Genomic DNA, 24,009 nt, shown 5'->3' with positions numbered 1-24,009 from the left:
TAGGGTAAAGCCCCGGTCACAACCCACCGTGCGTTTTTTTTCGCCGTACGTTTTCTGCGGATGCCACGGCCACTACGTTTTTGTGAAAACGTACGGAGGCAGTAGCAAGAGGAGGGAGGGAGTATGTTCAACGCACGTCTCTAGGAGCGTAACGATAAAGAGAGTTGACAATAAAGCAGGGTGTGTGTGGGGTCGCTTTTCTTTTTTATGAGCGGGATTGGAGCGGCAGGTGTTTTTCGCCGTCGGCGATGCATGAGCATGTCCAGCCTGCAGCGGTAAGTTGTACGAGTGTTTACTTGCCTCGAAAAGTTACAGCTAGTTAGCAGACTGAAGCTGTGGAGTGTGTGTTGCTGACGTTTGGAAATAAAGTCCAAGTTCAAGTGAGAAGCTGCGTTGTGCATGCAAGTCTGTCGGCCTCCATAGTATGTGGTGAGTGCCGTAATCCGTACTGCCTACGTACGGATTTGGTTAATTCAATAGTAATTGAATGAAAATGTGCCACTTTGAATCTGTACTGAGGCAGTACTCACAACGTGCATCATCTGTACTGCTGGTGAATCAGCAGCCTGACCGCAGCGAAAGTTCTGCATGCACTAAAACCTCTACGGCGTGTCTGCGTGCTCTTAAATTCGTACTGAGGCAGTACTTACGACGTACGGAGCTCCAAATTTAGCCCATGTTTTTACAAGTAGACTGCACGCATGTGCAAGTACGGCAGGTTGTGACCACGGCTTAAGCTAAGCAAGGAACTTTGCCACATGCTCTTAAAAATTTGTTTAGTCTTGTTCTACAGGCCATTTGCCACAGAAGGAAATACAATTTTCAGACTATGTTCACATGGACTATGATGAAACATAAGTGTCCCTCTGTTTATGTTGTTAAACTTTGGAATATATAGAATGAAGAACTTAAAGGTTGTACAAATGTTTATAAATTTTCGAAAAATGTATAAGGACAAAATCATCAGAGAATTTCAAAAATTAGAAGAAAATGGATGTATCTGCTGAAATGTAAGACAATCATGTTATTGTTAATGTTTATTTGATGTTTGATGACATGACGAGGAGACGGCCTTTGGGTTGGAATTGAAGAAACTAATTTCTCTCATTTATTTGTCCCTCTGTCTCTCTGTCCCTCTCCTTCTCAGTTTTCAATTTCAGTGGACTTTCTTGACATGGGAAACATGTTTACATTGTTAAAACAAGTGTTAAGAGTAAAAAAAAAAAAATCAAAGTGAGTGTGCTCTCCTTCTCTCCCTCTCTTGCTCACACGCTCTCCCTCTCTCTGCCCCTCTCCCTCTCTTGTACCTGGTCGCTCTCCCTCTCTCTGTTTCTGTGTCTCTCCCTCTTGCTCTCTCTCTTGCTCGCTCGCTCTCTTGCTAAGCGCAAACTTGGAACATTTGGAAACACGAAGCCTTTCAACTGTAAAATAAACCATAAACGTCTAAATGTATCATCAGCTAAGCTCATGCGAGAACTCTGGATTAATACTGAAGGATTTTGATGGTGTTTTTTCCCATTCAGCAGATAGAAACTCTGTTTAGCTGCGCTCTGCTTTGCTCTGAGCAGCTGCCATTTCATAGCGTTTCACAGCCTCTGGACAGTGAAGCGGCTGATTTTTCAGCATCAGTATTTTGTGATGCTTGAATTACGTTGCTATCGGAAGCCGATATTGATATGGGATCGGATTTTCCCATCCATAGTCTGTACATGAAGTCAGTTCACGACATCATGGACTACACTGTTAGAATTGTTTTTTTTGCAAGTTGACTGAGAACAATTTTGGACCCCTATTTAAAGTTCATGTTGGACTGTTGACGTCAAAGAACCAGTGACAAACACCAAAATGTAAGCTCCTTTTCTGTTGACAAGGATCTGTTTTTGCCGTTATACAAAACAAATAATGAATGTTTTTTTATTCATACCATTCAATGAGGTGAAACCTCGTTGAATGGTACATTCCATCTTTCACCTCATGAAATATTTGTTCCATTAAAAGAATGAAAAAAATTCATTATTTGTATAATATTGAATAGCAGTAGAATTACATTTCTCAAGTATTGAAGTACTCATACTTGTAGATTTGGCAGCCACGTATTGTGACACATATTGTCAAGTGTATCTTCCCAACCCTAGTTTACACAATAGCTTCACTGAACAAATGAGGAATACATCGTTTAAGCCTGTAACAATGGAATAATGTAAAAACTCAAGTATGTTGTTCTTGTTGTTTGTTTTCATGCAAGTCTTGATTCTCTCCTGGATTCACTTATAAGCCTGATGATCCAGTCAGAGCTTAGTTAAGACCCATCAAGTATACTAACACTCTTGGATTCCTAACGGAATGTTCTGGATTTTACTGTACCTTCTCCTTTTAAGTTGCCTTCTCTTTGTATTATGCTTATTTGTTGCATATAAAAATACTCAGAACAATCTCAGCTTACTGAATATGAGATATATTTGTGGGTGTAAAGATATGCTCTATCTATCGAAGTATGATCAAAAGTCAACCATTATGCAGGATCTTCTCATTAGGAATCTAAGGGTTAAATGTAAACATTTCAGAACTATAGTATTGCATGTTAAATAACAAAAGAAAACATTTATAAAATGTTTTTCATGATTCAAGAAGAGGCAAATGTATTTGTATTGTATTTAACCATTTCACATACCAAAATTAAAATGGCAAACAAAACAAATTCATTTCAGACTATTAAAAATCCAGATCACTCAAACGTCAACACAGATGCCTCAATTGGAAAATAATAAAATGCAATTTATTTGAAAAATGATACAAAAATTGTCCAACAGTGTCAGATGAAGGATAAAACAATTACAAAGGTTCATAGGTTATAACCACTTCCAGTCAAAAGGGGGAAAAATATAAGAGTTTCACAAGAAGATTGCCTTTGCATATGGGTAATTTGTGTTTATATATAGATTTGGCACCTATGTATCATGACACACATTCTCAATTGTAAGCCCTAATTTACACCATAACATCCCTGAACAAATAAAGAGTAACATTGTTTAAGGCAGTAACAATGGAATAATGTAAAAGCTTTAGTATATTGTTTTATTCATGCAAGTCCAGGTTCTGTCCTGATTCAGTTACGAGCCTGATGAGGCAATCAGAGCTTAGTCAAGCACCACTAAGGATACTGACACTCTTGGACCCTTATGGTATTTCCTAGATTTTACTATACCTTCTTCTCTTAAGGTTCTTTGTCTTTGTATAATGTCTATTTGTTGCACATCACAATGTTAAGAGCATTCTCACCTTACTGAATATGAGACATATATTTTTCTAAGACACTGTGTAAAGATATGGTCCATTAATAGAAGTATGATGAAAAGTCAAAAAATGAGCAGAGCTCCTCCTTAGGGATCTAAGGGTTAAATGTTAACATTTCAGTTCAAATAACTATAGCATTGTATGTGATGTAAAATCAATTATTCATTTCACTTAATAAAGTTGAAATACCAATAAAAACTTTGTATAATTTCAGACCATTAAAAATCAAGACCATTTAAAGCTCAACACAAATGGCTAAGTTACAAAATTCTAAAATACAGTTTCTTTGAAAAATTGTACAAAAATTGTTGGCAGCAGTGTCAGATGAAGCATATAAAAGTTCCTGGGTGACAACCACTTCCAGTCAAAGGGGGGTAAACAAATGAATCAGAGCTTTACAAAAAGATTGCCTTTGCAGATAGGTAATTCTATGGTAACAGCAGTACAATCAGAGCAAATTTTCAATACCGTGTCTGTCCGCATAAAACTTATATTTTAACACAATTTTTTACAGCAGGGGTCTCAAACTAAGGTTCAGGTAACTTTATTTGTACCCGTAGGTAGATTTGGCTTGCAGCAAACAGATAACAGAAAAAAGGCGTCCATGTTAGTCAACACAACAACAACAATAAAAAACACTAAAAATACTAACAAAGAACATACACAAAACAAGTTAACAAACACCACCAAGGACTCACAACCTTAAAACCACTAAAAAGATGGTCAGCTTAAAACTAGTGTGCAAAGGGCAAATAAATAAATAAGTATATAAATATCTAAATATAACCATACGCAAACCTACTAAGATGTGTTCAGTTGCACAATTGCTGCTGGGACAAAACTACTCCTGTAGCGTTTTGTTCTACACCTTGGGACTCTAAACCTACGGCCAGAAGGTAGAAGCTGAAATTCATTAGCCAGGGGGTGGGAGTTATCAACTATAATGCAGTTGGTTATCCGCTGTAATTGTTTAGTGTACAGGGACTCTACACTCAGCTGCGATTCACCAATCAACCGACTGGACCATTTAATGATCTGACTCGGTCTGTTCCTATCCTTCAATGTCAAACTGCCAAACCATGCCACCAAAGAAAAAGCTAAAACAGATTCAATAAAAGCACGATAAAATAGTGTTAACATGGTTCGGCCATTGTGAAAATACGACAGTTTCCTGAGACAGAACAAGCGCTGATGTCCCTTCCTACACACCGCCTCAGTTTGCCTCAAACTTCAGCGAATCATCAATAATAGTCCCAAGGTATTTATAAGTTTTCACAATTCCAACTGGTTGACCATTCATTGTTGTGTTGCCAGGTGTGCTACCATTTTTCCTAAAATCAATGACCATATCTTTAGTTTTAGATATATTAATCTGAAGATATGACTCCTCACACCATTTAACAAAATGGTCAACTACAGGACCGTGGCTGCTCTCATTATCCCGCAGCAGACTGACAATCACTGTATCATCCGCGTATTTTAAAATGAACCTGTTTTTAAAAGTGCTCTGACACATACTGGTATAGAGAATAAATAACAGAGGTGAGAGCACACACCCTTGTGGTGAGCCAGTAGAAGAACACACTGTGTTTGATAAAATCCCATTCACTCTAACTTTCTGTGTTCTGTTTGTTAAAAAGTCTAAAATCCAACCCACGAGATTATTACTTAATTTAAAATGTTCTAAAAGCCTTTGGGTTAAAATACAGGGTTGAATTGTATTAAAAGCTGAAACTAATGGAATTGGAGTGATTGTTTGCTTCTTACATAGATGTACTCAGTGAAACAAAATATATTTTTGTTCATACAAAAGAGGTCAGGGACTGTCACCCAATAATTGAAGATAAGCAAGATGGTGGTGGGGGGGATTACAGAATTGTCTTATACACTGAATTACAATGTATTTTCAGTGCTCTTTACTAATTCCACTTTGGAGTGTTTGCTATAAGATTATAATCTCTCAGGAAAAATCTTGCTTGAACCCCTGAAGCAATTGCCATACCTGAGCAATATTCATAGACTTTGTGAGTTATATTGTCTAATTCATTGCAACTTTTGAATTTGGTTGCCCACTGCCACTCCATCCATTCATATTCTCTTGAGTTTTTATATTCAGAGGTGTACAACCCAACCCAAGACTCTGTGAATTCTGACTTCCAGTTACTGAAAGACCTACTCACATATAAGCGAGCACATGCTTTGCCATTCTTCACAAAGAGTTGGATGAAGGCATCGTAGTCATTTAGTTTGACTGCTTTAGGGTTGTGAAACTCTGTGCCCCTGAAAATCTCCTCTCCCACAGCTGTGAAGCAGCAGCACCATATTTTGAGTTTATGCAGCCGAGCCTGAAGACCTTCGTTTAACTTTACTGAGGTGTCAAAAGTACCCTTTGCTCTGTTGCCAATTGACTGGTAAATGTTACTGGTTTCCTGGTCATTATTGTCCTTGAAAAGTACCACCTTTGCGCCCTCATTTAGGCAATATGCAGGAATATTTTCCCATTTAATTTGAGCATTTCCATTTGGGCCTGTGGTCACCTGCAGTGTAACTTCTTTTCCAACTGAAAATCATCAATGCTACTCCCAAAGTCATCTCTGAGCTGTGACAGTGTGTTCCTTTCCACAGAGAACTCTCTCAGCTGTCGTAAGAGGTTGGTTGTGATCATGTATGTACGTTTTGGATCATACCCCTGATTTTCATGAGGCTCATAATGCTGTGTGATGTACACTTCATCTATCTGTTGCCGCTCAGCTTTTCCCACAGTCTGCTCCCTGACTCTGAAGATGATCCGGTCTCGGTTTCTTCCATCATACTCCCTTTGGGGATTGACGACATAAGACGGGAGTTGCATGTAGCTGTTGTGGTTAAGATTTGGGTTGAGATTGCCAACAGTGTAGTACCGATATCTGATATTCCTCCGAGGCAGTGGATTCAGAATTCTTTCATAGTTGCCATAATGATGAGAGCCGTAATCTCCTGTGTTTGGGTCAAAGGTCAGCCATATGACATCGTTATTGTCAATGTCAATGGTATTGGCAAACCAGTGGAGCAAAATAATACTGTGCTTTGGCACAGAATTCTCAAAGTTGATTTTCATCAAACCATTGATGGACTTGATCTTGTGAACAGCTGACACATCGGTCAGGGTGAAGAACAGGCATAAGCAGCCAATAGCCAGTCGTAATGATGTCTTCGCCATCATCCTGTATGGAGATTTAATAGGTTATTGTCTGGATTATCTGTATGACAATACTCAATAGGGTAGTGCAGTCTCGTTTGAACCTTCGCATGATATTGTGGGATTTGACCACATCTGGGCACAACCTGCACAAATAAGGGAGAGACTAATCCCTGGGTGGGGTGTGGGAGTTTCAGCACAAACCAATCGGCCCACCTCTGTAAACTTAAAAGCATACTCGCCGCTACCTAGCGGGCGTGCCGGTTTAAAATGGTTTCCGCTGAAACCCCCATCCTCTGAATGGCCTGTGATGACGCTCTCACACTTTGCCCAAGGATTAGTTTCTCCCCACAAATAGCATCACTTCTAATGACAAAATGGTGCATTGTTTTGTTTTCCGCTGCAATCACCGAGGCATTCGTGAAAAGTGGAGGTTTTTTTGGTTCCCATTGGAGAAGGGAAGACAAAGCAAATGAAACAGGTTGTGTCGGGAAGTGTTAGCCTACATACCTAGCCAGCGTAGCTGTGTTCTTTCACAGAATGTGCCATGATTCTGATGGGGACAGACAAGGGTAGTCCCTGGATGAAGGATTATTGCACCACATGCATCATATTGTAACACCTTAGCACCCACCCTCAAACGAAACTACGGTGCCCAATTTGTAGTAAAAACAATTCTATTGGCTTTGGTGGCAGTCTGCATTCTCCCAGCAGACCTCCACCAAAGCCCTTGTCTACAGTGGAGCCAAAAAAGTATTTAGTCAGCCCCTGATTGTGCAAGTTCTCCTCCTTAGAAAGATGAGAGAGGTCTGTAATTTTCATCATAGGTACACTTCAACTATGAGAGACAAAATGACAAAAAAAAAAGAAATCCAGGAAATCACATTGTAGGATTTTTAAAGAATTTATTTGTAAATTGTGGTGGAAAATAAGTATTTCGTCACCCACAAACAAGCAAGATTTCTGGCTCTCACAGACCTGTAACTCCTTCTTTAAGAAGTTTTCTGTCCTCCACATGTTACCTGTATTAATGGCATCTGTTAGAACTTGTTATCTGTATAAAAGACACCTATCCACAGCCTCAAACTGTCAGACTCCAAACTCAACCATGGCCAAGACCAAAGAGCTGTCGAAGGACACCATGAAGAAAATTGTAGACCTGCACCAGGCTGGGAAGAGTGAGTCTACAATAGTCAAACAGGTTGATGTGAATAAATCAACTGTGGGAGCAATTGTAAGAAAATGGAAGACATACAAGACCATTGATAATGTCCCTTGATCTGGGGCTCCACACAAGATCTCATCCCATGGGGTCAAAATTATAACGGTGAACAAAAATCCCAGAACTACACGAACGGACCTGATGAATGACCTGCAGAGAGCTGGGACCAAAGTAACAAAGGCTACACACTACACAGAGAGGGACTCAAATCCTGCAGTGCCAGGCGTGTCCCCCTGCTTAAGCCAGTACATGTCCAGGCCTGTCTGAAGTTTGCCAGAGAGCATATGGATGATCCAGAAGAGGATTGGAAGAATATCATGTGGTCAGATGAAATCAAAATAGCACTCGTCGTGTTTGGAGGAAGAAGAATGCTGAGTTGCATCCCAAGAACACCATATCTACTGTGAAGCATGGGGGTGGAAACATCATGCTTTGGGGCTGTTTTTCTGCAAAGGGGACAGGACGACTGATCTGTGTTATTGGAAGAATGAACATGGCATGTATTGTGAGATTTTAAGCCAAAACCTCCTTCCATCAGTGAGAGCATTGAAGATGCAACGTGGCTGAGTCTTCCAGCATGACAATGATCCCAAACACACCGCTCAGGCAACAAAGGAGTGGCTCCGTAAAAAGCATTTCAAGGTCCTGGAGTGGCTAAGCTAGTCTCCAGACCTCAACCCCATAGAAAATTTGTGGAGAGAGTTGAAAGTCCATGTTGCCCAGTGACCGCCCCAAAAATCACTACTCTAGAGGAGATCTGCATGGAGGAATGGGCCAAAATACCAGCTACAGTGTGTGCAACCCTGGTGAAGACTTACAGGAAATGTTTAACCTCTGTCATTGCCAACAAAGATTATGTTACAAAGTATTAAGTTGAACTTTTGCTTTGACCAAATACTTATTTTCCACCATAATTTACAAATAAATTCTTTAAAAATCCTACAATGTGATTTCTTGGATTTTTTTCTCATTTTGCCTCACAGTTGAACTGTACCTATGTTGAAAATTACAGACCTCTCATATTTATAAGTAGGAGAACTTGCACAATCAGGGGCTGACTAAATACTTTTTGGCCCCACTGTATAAATCTGAGAAACTTCATTTCACTTCTCAAATATCAGTGTTTGTCTGCTATATTATATATTTAACTGAAATTGCTGATCCAAACAACCAGTGATTTTAAAGGAAAATCATGGAAATCATCAGGGTGCCCAAACATTTGCATACAACTGTATAGACAAGCAAACACATTCACACTCTAACACCTACGGCCAATTTAGAGTTAACAATTCACCTCAGTTCATCTAACCTTCATGTCTTCGGAAGTGGGAAGATGCTGGAACACCTGGAGGGAAACCCATGTGAACATACTACACAACCACCACGAGAGGGAGCCAGTGTGCAAAAACACTACACAGCCACCACTAGAGGGAGTCAGTGTGAAAAAACACTACACAACCACCACTAGAGGGACTCTCATGTTGTTCCACTTCAATCCTGATCAGTCTAAGTTGAAGTACTTGAAACACAGTTGAGTAACATACAAAGATATTTCCAGAAAATTACACTCATGGACGTTAAGGTCTCCCATTAAAATATGACCAAAGCCAAAGTACCCAATTATCTCACACTGACTGTACTTCAGTGTCAAAAATTATTTTCTGACATAAAACATATTGAGGTTAAAACAATCTCCAGACCTGAACCCAACTGAGCAGTGTTCCACCTCTTGAGGACTGAAGGAGAACGCCCCCATTAAACTGTTGGTCTCCACACTTCCATTCCTGTTGTCTTATTCTCCCTCAGACCAGCCTGGTCCTGCCATGTTTGTGATGTTTATTCGACCATCTGAACTCCAGTTCAGTCTTTTCGTGTTTCTATCCATTGCACAGCTTCTCTGTTCTCTCTGAGCATTGGAGTTCTATCATCTGTCTGACCCAGTGACATCCTTAGTCCAGGTTTCATCAATATAAGAGAACTGTCCTTGAAATCATTGTGGAATGATGACCTAATTTTGGACCATTGATTCATTATGATAGGGTTATATTAAACCTGGTTGAAGCTGAATGTCTTCCTACCTTTAAATTCCAGAATAGAATTTAAAATTCTTCTTCTTACTTATAAGGTTTTGAATAATCAGGTCCCATCTTATCTTAGGGACCTCATAGTACCATATCACCCCAATAGAGCGCTTCGCTCTCAGACTGCAGGCTTACTTGTAGTTCCTAGGGTTTGTAAGAGTAGAATGGGAGGCAGAGCCTTCAGCTTTCAGGCTCCTCTCCTGTGGAACCAGCTCCCAATTCGGATTAGGGAGACAGACACCCTCTCTACTTTTAAGATTAAGCTTAAAACTTTCCTTTTTGATAAAGCTTATAGTTAGGGTTGGATCAGGTGACCCTGAACCATCCCTTAGTTATGCTGCTATAGACTTAGACTGCTGGAGGGTTCCCATGATGCACTGAGTGTTTCTTTTTATTCACCTCTTTTGCTCTGTATGCACCACTCTGCATTTAATCATTAGTGATTGATCTCTGCTCTCTTCCACTGCATGTCTTTTTCCTGATTCTCTCCCCTCAGCCCCAGCCAGTCCCAGCAGAAGACTGCCCCTCCCTGAGCCTGGTTCTGCTGGAGGTTTCTTCCTGTTAAAAGGGAGTTTTCCTTCCCACTGTCGCCAAGTGCTTGCTCATAGGGGGTCGTTTTGACCGTTGGGGTTTTTCTGTAATTATTGTATGGCTTTTGCCTTACAATATAAAGCGCCTTGGGGCGACTGTTTGTTGTGATTTGGCATTATATAAATAAAATTGAATTGATTTATCAAACAAGCCATACCAATTTCATCTAATTCTCATTTTTCGATTGGATTTGTCATTAATGTATTTATAAGAAAAAGATTTATTTTGTAATACATTGTGTATAAGACTAAAAATTCAAGAAAATAAATTTTGAGATTCAGTGTGGATAAAAGGTTAAACATGACCTGTTATGCTTTCTATTTTTGTTTTTATTCAGTTTCATTGTTTTTGTTGTCAAAGCTAAATGTCAGCTGCTCAACCAACCTTTGGTGCGTGTAAAGAACTGTGAAACTGTGTGGTCTAGATTGAACTGTTGAGTGATATTTAGTCTCTAGGCGTACGTTTATCTTACAGTGGAGTGTTGTTGAAATGCAGTAATATATTCACTTTTAAACTTGAACAACAAGCAGTTTTATTGCTGTATAATTTCAGCAAGGCTTTACTTTCACCTCAGACTTAGAATCTGTCAGCGTTTTTAGAGTATTAATTAGAATTGATCAAAACATTTCCCTAACATTGCATTTTTTTTCTCTGATTAAAATCTATTTTTTAATTTTAGTATTATTATTATTATTATTATTATTTTTACTTAACTATAACATGGTAATTTTCTGTCAAGAAATAGCAATGACAAAATGAGAACGTACCTTCATTCAAGTTCAGTTGCTTTCAGCTGCCGTCTGATCACAGTGCCTCCGTGTTTATCGGCTAAATCCCTGAAGCTCTCAGTTCTTTGGAAACGAAACTAAATGGATGCATCCTGTAGCAGGAAGTGCTACAATGCAGTCCGTGTAAGCTGAAGTGGAGGAATGAAAACATTACCTTGTAATTCTTTTCATTGTTTCAGTAGTGTAGTAATTGCATAAATGAAAGTTTGCTGTATAATTTTAAACAGTGCCCTTCAGAGGAGTCATTCTGATTCATCAGGGGATTTTAAGATGTTAGAATTCAGATGAAAACTGTTGAAAACTGAAGTAAAATTTCCAGTTTTACTTCCAAGATCTTTTTTTTAACTTCAGAATAAGGACAAAGTTGACACATGCAGAGGTCAATATTAAGGTTTGTTTGATTGTTCAGGACAAGTATAAAAGCTGTTCGGACCACACTAGGGATGAGCAATATGGCCTAAAACCTATATTACGATATTCAGTACATTGCAGTCTTTTGCGATAACGATATATATCAGGATATATAAATTACAATAGAACTATTTTCAGAACAAGTTACATAGGCCCTAAGGAAAGCTGAACTGCTAAACTGCTCTTTATCCAACACTTTACAAGCTGGACAAAATGTCTCTTCATATGCCAGTAACATCTGTGCCGTGTGAGAGGGTCTTCTCCAAAACTGGAGAGGTAGTAACAAAGAGGAACAGACCTCAAACTCAAGCCATCACTGAAATGATCTTGTGTTTAAATAAAAAAAAATTGAAGTGCCCAAATGCCCATAATTTTGTACAACTATTTTCATAACAGTCTTCAATTACGCAAGCATTTCTCAATTTATATCTCTCTTACATACAATATTTTATGATGGTACAGTCACATTGTAACACAAGTATATTATTAATGTCTTTAAATGAAAATAGTCCAAATTTTCAAGATGCACCGAGAACCTTTATTAGTAAACATACATAACTGCCTTACTGTTTCATGACACCTTGCACTTTATTGTTCCATGCAAGTGCTATGTTGAAGATTGGCCAGCAGAATGCTTTGAAACACTGAACCATTTCAACACAATTGTTTCATATTGATTCAGTGGTTCAAAAAGCTTTGACTTCTCTTGTAGCTGAAACTGTTGCCCCACACACTCTGCAGGGGTCATTTTCACCAGCTCCTCTGTTTTGCTTTCAGCCATATTTAATCAAACTGATTATGCGTTGCAGCTGGTTGCAGCTTGTGGCTCTAACTTTTGCAGGTTGCGAATAGATTGCATCATCAGCGTGCATTATCGCGATAGTGCAATAGAATTTTGCGTTGTGTATTTCGCAAATTGTTCATATTGCCCATTACTGGACCACAGGAGCATTTTGTTGCATCGCCTGTCTCGGACAGGCGAGACTTTGTAGTTTAAAGCAGCAAATTCTGTAATTTCTCTGCATCATTAACATAAAGCTCAACTATACAGCTGACCCTGCTGTACTTCTCATGTTTGTTGTTTATGTCACAGAACAACACAACTTTATGTTTGACTTTTCAGAGTCATCTGAGTGGTTGCTCCTCCAGCAAAGAAGGATCGGGTTTGGGATGATGGGGGTGATACAATTGTTTGCTTATGAAATTGTAGATGGAGTGTGCGTTTGGCACAAATATTGTAGATTGACAAACAGAAGACAACTAAGAACACAAAGTCTTCAGCACTTCACCAAGCTTCCCAGTCAATTGATGTCAGTCACTTGCTTCAAAAGCATCATTACTTCAAGCATGGAGATTACTGACATCTATGGGTCAAATAATGGGGAGGACACTAACCATGATCTTTTGAACTTGTGGTAGCATAGTTCATTTTCTATGGATATGAAATGGAAACCGATATGTTAGCCGTTATTTGATGAGATGGACTGCTCAGGCTTTTCATATTAACTGAGAATTTGATTCTAATCATCATGATAAATTACTGCAGTAAAAGTGTGTCATTAACGATGACAAGGTTTGGATTTTTATGGTTGATTCAATAAAGACAGAGCAATAAATGTGAGAGTATCTGTATTTGTAGGTTATACATCAAAGTGCATGACCCTTTAAGCAGCAGCCGTGGTAGGAAAAAAAACCTGGATATGATGCACAAATAAAAAGGGAGCGTGAAACTCATGTGGGCCATGAAAAGCAACTCGTGCATCTTTGTCAAATGCTTAGGTCAAATGCAAAGATGTTTCTACAGAATCACGGATGTCCTCAGTTTAATGGTGTAATGCCACCTGCCCATGGTTTGTCACGCATTTAAACTGCAGATTAATTGCAAAGTTTACATACGTACGAGTTGTTGTCACTGTGACTTAATTTTAAAGTGACAGTTGTGTTAAATTTGATGCAATTGCAGTAGAAATCAGTCTGAGTGTAAGAAATGCTGCAGCTCTGCATGCACACAACTTGTTAAAAAAGAAAGAGAAAAAAAAAACCTTCATGGAGAGGTGAACTCCCACCATAGGATTGCATATAAAATAACAAAATAAAACTTTTTTGTTTTCCCCCCTTTTTTTTCTTTAAATATTTAGGAGTACCTTAGTATACTCTAGTAGAGTTCCACCTTAGCTTTGGAATGTATAATATAAGATATACCTTATTGAATTTTCATGTCCACAGTGTTTGTCATTATTTAAAGTGGAGATGACACCTCAAAAAAAATAGGGAAAACTGATATAAGTAGCAAAATATACATATTTTATAGTAAGTTGAAAGTAATTATACTCATTATCACTGAAAAATAAAGTTTGTACAGCTTCTCAAAAGCTGTACAAAAGTCACATGATGCCGTGACGACAGGCTGGAGAGTCCCGTCTTTGTCTGTTTGATCGACAACAAGAACAGATGGACCTCAGACTGTGACGAGATCAAGAACTTTTCTGACTCCTCTTCAAGTGTGGATTATTTCTGTCGCAGCAGTGATTAGACCCTACAGATTGGAGCCATATCTTTCAGACGAACATTCAAACAAGGAGCATTCTGGCAGCAAAAATAATGCCGACGGTGTTTATGGCGGAGCCGAAACAGAGGCAAGAGACGTGCCAATTCTGATGGATTTTGAAAGGCTGCAGAATATGGAATGGTAAGGGAGGCTTTGATTTTTGTTGCTGCTGTTTATAACACTCTAATTACTCTAATTGTCATGTTTACATGCCGCTGCCGTGTTTACGCCACCGTCGTGTTTTCATGCCGCCGTCGTGTTTACCCTCCGCCACCGTGTTTACGCCGCCATGTTGCCGCCGTCGTGTTTTCATGCCGCCGTCGTGTTTACCCTCCGCCGACGTGTTTACACCACCGTGTTGCCGCCATCGTGTTTACATGCCGCTGCCCTGTTTTCATGCTGCCGCCGTGTTTTCATGCCGCTGCCGTGTTTACGCCGCCGTGTTTTCATGCCGCTGCCGTGTTTACGCTGCCATGTTTTCATGCCACCGTCGTATTTCCACCGTCGTGTTTACATGCTGCAAGATTATTGTGAACATATTATTTGGGGTTGACATTTTATGTGTTCCTGTGAGCAGTGAGAACATGGAGACGGTAGAGGAAAGTGTCTGCTGTCTGGAGCAAATGTGGGTGTGCGAGTGGAGGGAGCGGCAGCCGGACATTTCGTGCATCACACACAACACTGCAGCTTTCGATCAATCTGCCTGGACTTGAAAAGGCTAAAAAACCTTTCGCCCTTGTGTTTGTGCAGTGTTTGTGCAATATGCTGCGACACACTGGTCAGGCATATCGACAGACAAGTCCCTGAGAGCTGTGTTTAATCAAAGTTTCTGCCGCTAAAAAAAAAGTGTAAACAACGGCCGCCAGGCGCGCGAGCCAATACTGTCTACAGCCTGTGACGTATTTTCGGCTTGGTGCTCAGTGGGAAGCTGTTCAGGGCGCGTGCACATTTTTCAGTGGCGGGATGTTCAAATGTTATATATAACGGGAGAACTGCATCCATTTTCCCAAAACGCTTAGGTTGACCGAATTATATAACCTTTGTTACATGTAATAAGACTATGTTGTCTTTAAGTGTCATATCCACTTTAAGAAGAGGCAAATGTAAGTAATAAAGTAATAAAATTTAAATATCAACAAAAAAATTCTTTCATTTCAGACTATTAAAAATCAAGATCACTCAAACCCCAACACAAATGGTTCAGTTACAAAATAATAAAATACAGTTTATGTTACGGTATATGGTATAGGTTGAACCCAAATATGCAGACATGAGAACTCCAAGGGATGAAATAATAATACAGCGGTTTATTAAAAAACACAGAGGAGGCAAAAAGTCCAAATAACAGCAGGGAGAACAACTAACAAGGAACCAGGAATAACTAGATGAGCACAGGGAATGTCCAGAGATAATAAGCATACTCACAATATGTGCATGGAGCAGATTAATACAAACAAGATGGTGGAGATGATGCTGGATCTCAGATCAGCCGGTGACCATAGCCATGTTGTCATACACAACCTTACAATTAACCAGGTGACTTCTTACAAATACCTTGGTGTTCACATTGACAGTAACTTAAGTTGGCAGACACAGGTTACCTCCGTCTGTACCAGAATTCATCAACGTCTTCACTTGTTGCATTTATTCGGGGTCTGCAAAAATATAATGCTAATCTTTTACAGAGCAACGATTGAGTTGATTCTTTGCTATGGTATCACCAGCTGGTCTGGGAACCTTTCAATCAAACTGAAAGCACAGATCCATTCCCTCATTAAAACTGCGTGAAAGCTCATGGGCCACACTCCTCCCAGTTTTCAAGAACTCTCTGACCAAGCAACCATTGCACAAGCAAAAAACATCTTAACGGACCGCTCAGTTCTGCCCTCAGAGTATGCCTTGCTAAACTCAGGGAGGAGGTATCGCATTCCTCTGTGCAAATGTAACCGGTACAAACATTCATTTGTTTCATTGTCCATTAAGCTTATCAATGAACAAGCTTAAAATTGCACTTTTTTCTTGCCTTTTCTGTCGTAGGCTAAATTTTGCACATCTTTCTGGTTGAATGGTTGATGAGCTGACTCAGAGAAAATCATGCAGAAAAAACACAACTTGGCTGGATAACCACCACTGATTTCCATGAAACTTTCCAGAAGTGAAGAACAATCATAAAAAACTTGGACCCTTAACATTTTTTCCACTCCATAAAACATTCTGAACAACTTTAGACAATTTTTAAAATGATTCACTTTTGGCCATGCTTGCCGTCTCTACATTGAAATATAGAATAAAAAAGCTGATTTTGAAAGTGAATCTTCTCAATTCTCAACACCTGTATTGCTATTCCCTGGGTACCAGAATTTAGGAAATATATTCTTCTAAATGTTTAGTGTCTGTAGTGTGGCATATTGCAGTGTAAATTAGCAAAGTGACATTTTCTGGTGGAATGTCAAATTCCCTAGTTACTGTCTTAATGAGGTGTCTTAGAGAAAATCATGTGGGGGTGGCTGGATGACCGACTCCGATTTTGATGAAACTTTCACCATATACCCTTCAAGTAGATTGAATAGGAATGGCAAAGTCAGTTTTTTCCATAAGGCAAAATTTTAATTGAATTTTGGTCAGTTCAAAAGTTTATGTCAAAATGGCATCAGATTGTTACATTAAAAATATAGTTAAAATGGCCAACTTTGACATATTGATTCTCAATTCTCGACGGGTAGATAGAAAAAGTGGGAATTGATATGATTCCTCATACAGGGAAGCAGTGACCTTCAAATGCACTGTTCATTCAGTGGCATATTTCCTTATATTTCTGTAATAGTAATAATAGAGATGAGCACTTTCAGGGCCAAATCTGGGTGAGCGGGAAACGTGAAATTTCTCATAAATCAGTCAATTTTCTGCTTATTTCAGCAAATAAGATGTCCTTTCCTATGTTTTCAATTACGCAGAATGAATTTATATGGTTACTTTGGTGATTAGAGGTCAAGGTCATTGATAAAGGTCAATGTCATTCTGAAATTGTACAATTTTTCACGTATCTTTTGTGCTTAACGGGACATTTTAGCACCTAAAATGATAAAAGTTAGTTTGTGACTACATCAATTGATAGAACATATTGTCAGCATAAAGTTAATTGCTGACATGCACAGTCTTAAGTATCTTTGCATTCTGTGAGGTTATCAAATCGAGCATTCTAAATGCAGAAGTTGATGAAAAACTTGTATTAATTTTTTTTACACCAATATACATTTACCATAAGATATGTCGCATGTGTAATCAGAATATTGCAGTGTTAACCGAGGCCAAGACCTTGTATCTGGGGGTTTGTCTGAATTTGTGCTTTGTGCTGAGTATTTGTAATTTTGAAATGTCAAGGCCATTGAATTTACAGTGAGAATTCTTGAGATGTATAGCTTGGTAAAGATTGAAGAAATCATTATTCCTAAGTTCAAGAAGTTGACAGAATTTGGGGCTGAGAGGTCACGTTCGTCTTGTCTTGTTCATATGACCCGACCATATTTGTGTGCAGCTTAGACAACCATTTCTTTGTACAGAGCAGCAGTAGCTTCTTATCAAAAACAGAAAGTGAGATATATCAGTACAAATACAATTTCTAATTAATTTGCAATCTTTGGTTTCATAGATACATGTCATTACCTTGGTAAGCTGACACAAAATGTAAAGAAGCTTTATCAGTTTTAAGAGAAAAATTATCCTAGTTACATATAATAGGAGACTATGAATGTAAACTTCTACTTTTACATTTTTGAGTTTGTAAAGTTTGCACATCTTGGTATGAGTGGAGAAAATAGCTGTTTGTAATAAATGTGTATTGGTATAAAAAAAATTTAGCACAAAATTTTCCTCATCTTCTGCGTTTAGAATGCTCGAGTTGATAACCTCATGGAATGTGAACATACTTAAAACTGCATGTTAGCAATTAACTTTATGCTAACAATATGTTCTATCGATTGATGTAGTCACAAACTAAATTTTATCATTTCATGTGCTAAAATGTCCTGTTAAGCACAAAAGATATGTGGAAAATTGTAAATTTTGAGAATGAACTTGACCTTTATCAATGGCCTTGAGCTCTAATGACCAAAATAGCCATATAAATCGATTCTGCATACTGGAAAACATAGGAAAGGGCATCTTATTTGCTGAAATAAGCAGAAAATTGACTGATTTATGAGAAATTTCAAATTTCCCACTCACCCAGATTTGGCCCTGAACGTGCTCACCTATAGGATTCAAAAAGTGTCAATTACAGAAATGTAAGGAAATATGCCACGGAATGAACAGTGCTTTTGAAGGTCAATGGGACCCTGTATGAGGAATCACACTTACTTTTTCTATCTACCCGTCGAGAATTGAGAATGGATATGTCAAAGTTGGCCAGTTTTACTATATTTTTTATGTAACACAATCTGAGGCCATTTTGACATCAAATTTTTAACTGACCAAAATTCAACTAAAATTTTGCCATTCCTAATCAATCTACTTGAAGGGTATATGGTGAAGAAGAAAAGCAACACGGAAATAATTAACAATTACGAGTTGAGTGCAGCAGTATAAAAAATAAATAACAACAAAGCAATAACAATGTGATCAAACCTAAATGATAATCAGTAAAAAAAAAAAATAATGACGAATACCATTAAACAACAATGTGGAACTCAGAATTATCACAGTGCATACATGATGACACAGATGGGGACCCGCATGACCAGAAGACGGAGAGGAGGAATAGAGACACACACATACACACACATACAGGAAGCAGGGAGAATAACAGCAGACACACACACTCACATCCACACACTAAAGGAGGGAATCAATTGACACACACACACGCAGGTGCACACGACGGACAAGGGGAGACACACCCACACACAGTGAACGAGGACCAGGACACACATGACAGACACACCCAGACAGGAGAACAGAAAACAACAATAAATCAAGAACTCAGAAATGGCCAAATGATCCAGTGTGTGGAACTGACACAGTTTATTTGAAAAATTGTACAAAAATTGTTGGCAGCAGTGTCAGATGAAGCTTAAAATAAACAATTACAAAACTTCATAGGCTACATCCACTTCCCGTCAAAATGGGAAAAAATATCAGAGCTTCACAAGATGATTGCCTTCGCATATGGGTACTTCTATAGTAACAACAGTACAATCAGAGCAAAATTTTAATTCCCAAGTATACTTGTACGTATAGATTTGGCGCCCATGTATCAAGTGTATTGTCCAAGCCGTAATATACACCATGACATCCCTGAACAAATAAATAACATTATTTAAGGCAGTAACAATGGAATACTGTGAAAGCTTGAGTATATTGTTTTGTTTTATTCATACAGGTCCAGGTTCTATCCTGATTCAATTACAAGCCTGATGAGCCAATCAGAACTTAGTCAAGCCCCACTAAATATACTGACACTCTTGGACCCTTATAGTATTTCCAGGATTTTACTATACCTTCTCCTTTTAAGGTGCTTTCTATTTGTATAATGCCTATTTTTTGCATATCAAAATGTTCAGAACAATCTCAGCTTACTGATTATTACACTCTAGGACACTGTATTACGATATGATCTTTTATTAGGAGTATGATGAAAAGTCAACTAATGCTTAGAGCTTGTCATTGAGGCTCTAAGGGCAAAATGTTAACATTTCACTTCATATAACTATAGCATTGCATGTCAAATAACAAAAGAAAACATCTTTTCATGATTCATTAAGGGTCAAATTTAAGTGGCGAATCGATGTAAAATCACTAATTATTCCGTTCACTTAATAAAGTTGAAAGACCAATAAAAAAAAATGTGTAATTTCAGACCATTAAAATCAAGACCACTAAAAGCTCAACACAAATGGTTGAGTTGCAAAATCCTGAAATACATTTTATTTGAAAAAAATGTCAGCAGCAGTGTCAGATGAAGCATAAAACAGACAATAGCAAAAGTTCACAGACTACAACCACTTCATTCAAAAGGAAAATAAAATAAAATAAATCAGGGCTTTACAAAAAGATTGCCTTTGAAGATGGGTAATTCTATGTTAACAGTAGTACAATGAGCAAATTTTTAACAGGTGTGTGTCTGTCCGCATGAAATTTATACTTTAACAATTTTTTTTACATTGGGGTCTCAAACAAATGGAATCTAATGTAGTAATTGTCTCAAACAAATGGAATCTAATGGAGTGATTGTTTGCTTCTTAAATGGATGCAGTCAGTGAAACAAAAATAAAATTTTTGTTTATACAGAAAATCGGGAACTGTTGCTCAATAATTGGAGATGAGCGGGGAGGGGGGGCTTACAGAATTGTCTTACTGGCCACTGAATTACAGTGTATTTTCAGTGTTCTTTAGTAATTCCACTTTGGAGTGTTTGCGATGAGATGGTAATCCCTGAGGAAAAATCTTGCTTGAACTCCTGAAGCAATTGCCATACCTGAGCAATATTCATAGACTTTGTGAGTTTTATTGTCTAATTTATTGCATCTTTTGAATTTGGTTGCCCACTGCCACTGCATCCATTCGCATTCCCTTGCATCTTTACATACAGAGGTGTAGAACCCAACCCAAGATTTGGTGAATTCTGACTTCCAGTTACTGAAAGACCTACTCACATATAAGCGAGCACATGCTTTGCCATTCTTCACAAAGAGTTGGATGAAGGCATCGTAGTCATTTAGTTTGACTGCTTTAGGGTTGTGAAACTCTGTGCCCCTCAAAATCTCCTCTCCCACAGCTGTGAAGCAGCAGCACCATATTTCGGTCTTATGCAACCGAGCCTGAAGACCTTCGTTTAACTTTACTGAGGTGTCAAAAGTACCTTTTGCTCTGTTGCCAATTGACTGATAAATGCTACTGGTTTCCTGGTCATTATTGTCCTTGAAAAGTACCACCATTGCGCCCTCATTTAGCCAATATGCAGGAATATTTTCCCATTTAATTTGAGCATTTCCATTTGGGCCTGTGGTCACCTGCAGTGTAACTTCTTTTCCAACCTCAAGGCAGAGACCTTGGAAAAACAATGGTGTGTCATCGGGCATGTCGATGACTAAATCACGTTGTGTGTTTCTTCTAACCACATGCTGGGGTCTTTTGTCAGGTTGGTCAGATGAGTACTTTTTGTGGATCACAATAAACAGTAGGAGTCCAAGGCAAGCAAGGTCACCCCATTTAATTTGAATCTGCCTCAACTGAAAATCATCAATGCTACTCCCAAAGTCATCTCTGAGTTCTGACAGTGTGTTCCTTTCCACAGAGAACTCTCTCAGCTGTCGTAAGAGGTTGGTTGTGATCATGTAGGTGCGTTCTGGATCATACCTCGTCCCCTGATTTTCATGAGTCTCATAATGCTGTGTGATGTACACTTCATCTATCTGTTGCCACTCAGCATTTCCCACAGTCTGCTCCCTGACTCTGAATATGATCCGATCTCGGTTTCTTCCATCATACTCCCTTTGGGGATTGACGACATAAGACGGGAGTTGCATGTAGCTGTTGTGGTTAAGATTTGGGTTGAGATTGCCAACAGTGTAGTACCGATATCTGCTATTCCCCAGAGGCAGCGGATTCAGAATTCTTTCATAGTTGCCATAATGATGAGAGCCGTAATCTCCTGTGTTTGGTTCAAAGGTCAGCCGTATGACATCGTTATTGTCAATGTCAATGGTATTGGCAAACCAGTAGAGCAAAATAATACTGTGCTTTGGCACAGAATTCTCAAAGTTGATTTTCTTCAAACCATTGATGGACTTGATCTTGTGAACAGCTGACACGTCAGTCAGGGTGAAGAACAGGCATAAGCAGCCAATAGTCAGTCGTAATGATGTCTTCGCCATCATCCTGTATGGAGATTTAATAGGTTATTGTCTGGATTATCTGTATGACAATACTCACTTTATAGTAAAAACACTTCTGGTGGCTGTGGTGGGAATCTGCATTCTCTCAGCAGACCTCCAGCAAAGCTGTCTTTCGAGCTGTGTTTGTTACCCTGCAGTGATTGACTCCATATGTCCACATAGCTCAAACAAAATATTCAAACAAAACAAATTTTTTTATACCTGCTTACATAAGAATCACAGGGGAGCAAGAGCTTAGTTCAGTGGTCATTGAGCGAGAGGTGAGCTACACCCTGGGCAGGCCAGTAGTCTTTCGCAGGAGCACATAGAGACAAGCAAACACATTCCCACTCTCTCTCACAACTATGACCAATTCAGTTAACAATTCACCTAACCTGCATTCTTTGGAAGTGGGAAGAAGCTGGAACACCTGGAGGGAACCCATGTGAACATACTGTATGATATCTAATTGATTATCTTCACAGACCTCGTATTTACAGTGAGGAAAATAAGTGTTTGAACACCCTGCAATTTTGCAAGTTCTCCCACCTAAAAATCATGGAGGGGTCTGCAGTTTTCGTCTTAGGTGCATGTCCACTGTGAGAGACATAATCAAAAAAAAAAAAAAAAACCCGGAAATCACAATGTATGATTTTTAAATAATTTATGTTACTGCTGCAAATAAGTATTTCAGCACCGACCAATCAGCAAAAATTCTGGCCCTCAAAGACCTGTTATTCCGCCTCTAAAAAGTCCACCTCCACTCCACTTATTATTCCAAATTAGAAGCACCTATTTGAGGTCGTTAGCTGCATAAAGACACCTGTCCACCCCGCACAATCAGTAAGACGCCAGCTACTAACATGACTAAGACCAAAGAGCTGTCCAAAGACAGCAGAGACAAAATTGTAGACCTCCACAAGGCTGGAAAGGGCTACGCGGCAATTGACAAGCAGCTTGGTGAAAAAGATCAACTGTTGGAGCAATTATTAGAAAATGGAAGAAGCTAACATGACTGTCAATCTCCCTCGGACTGAGGCTCCATGCATGATCCCACCTCGTGGCATATCAATGATCCTAATACCGCGTTCACACCGGGCGCGACGCGAGTGACAGCAGCGACAGGCTGCCATGTAATCCCTATGGAAGGACGCGTTGTGGCGCCAAGCAGCGCGACGGACGTGAGTGAAACGATTTTGAGTGATTGGCGCATTTGTGGCGTGATATTGCGTTGCGTCACGTCGCGTTGCCCTCCTCCCCAAGTTGAAAAATCTGAACTTTTTCGTCTTATCGAACCGCGATGACCAATCAGGGACTGAATATGTAGTGACGTGGAGATGTCTGGAGTTTGACTGAGTTGGATGTGAACATGTCCTGTCTCTGGTAGCCAACCTGTGAGCAGGACTTACAGTAGTGTTCAGAATAATAGTAGTGCTATGTGACTAAAGAGATTAATCCAGGTTTTGAGTATATTTCTTAATGTTACATAGGAAACAAGGTACCAGTAGATTCAGTAGATTCTCACAAATCCAACAAGACCAAGCATTCATGATATGCACACTCTTAAGGCTATGAAATCGGGCTATTAGTAAAAAAAAAAAGTAGAAAAGGGGGTGTTCACAATAATAGTAGTGTGGCATTCAGTCAGTGAGTTTGTCAATTTTGTGAAACAAACAGGTGTGAATCAGGTGTCCCCTATTTAAGGATGAAGCCAGCACCTGTTGAAGATGCTTTTCTCTTTGAAAACCTAAGGGAAAATGGGACGTTCAAGACATTGTTCAGACGAACACCGTAGTTTGAATAAAAAGTTGATTGGAGAGGGGAAAACTTATACGCAGGTGCGAAAAATTATAGGCTGTTCATCTACAGTGATCTCCAATGCTTTAACATGGACCAAAAAAAACAGAGACGCATGGAAGAAAATGGAAAACAACCATCAAAATGGATAGAAGAATAACCAGAATGGCAAAGGCTCACCCATTGATCAGTTCCAGGATGATCAAAGACAGTCTGGAGTTACCTGTA

General features: G+C 39.1%; 2 protein-coding genes across 6 annotated transcripts in view; one reads left to right on the top strand and one right to left on the bottom strand.

Annotated features, from left to right (window-relative positions):
* Nucleotides 1-24,009, top strand: part of LOC117528275 (septin-9-like) — a 274,932-nt gene that overhangs the window by 151,276 nt on the left and 99,647 nt on the right. The gene's annotated exons all lie outside the window — the stretch shown is intronic.
* On the bottom strand, nucleotides 5,205-22,018 carry LOC117528276. Of its 2 annotated transcripts, XM_034190892.1 has the most exons (2): nucleotides 21,121-22,018; nucleotides 5,205-5,831 (listed from the first exon to the last, which is right to left on the bottom strand). In XM_034190892.1, the coding sequence occupies exons 1-2, from the start codon at nucleotides 21,985-21,987 to the stop codon at nucleotides 5,214-5,216; spliced, it is 1,485 nt and encodes a 494-aa protein (XP_034046783.1). In that variant the 5' UTR covers nucleotides 21,988-22,018; the 3' UTR covers nucleotides 5,205-5,213. The 2 variants fall into 2 exon arrangements, with proteins under 2 accessions (XP_034046783.1, XP_034046782.1); XM_034190891.1 differs by lacking the exon at nucleotides 5,205-5,831 and having other exon boundaries at nucleotides 20,481-22,016.

This window comes from Thalassophryne amazonica, chromosome 16, assembly GCF_902500255.1.
Source record: "Thalassophryne amazonica chromosome 16, fThaAma1.1, whole genome shotgun sequence".
NCBI lineage: Eukaryota > Metazoa > Chordata > Actinopteri > Batrachoidiformes > Batrachoididae > Thalassophryne > Thalassophryne amazonica.
Note: the sequence above shows the minus strand (reverse complement) of the source record. Positions and strands in the feature narration are given on the sequence as shown.

Bases quoted from the DNA above. Each gene is read 5' to 3' on its own strand.
- LOC117528276 (XM_034190891.1), bottom strand. From the start codon at position 21,987: ATGATGGCGAAGACATCATTACGACTGACTATTGGCTGCTTATGCCTG.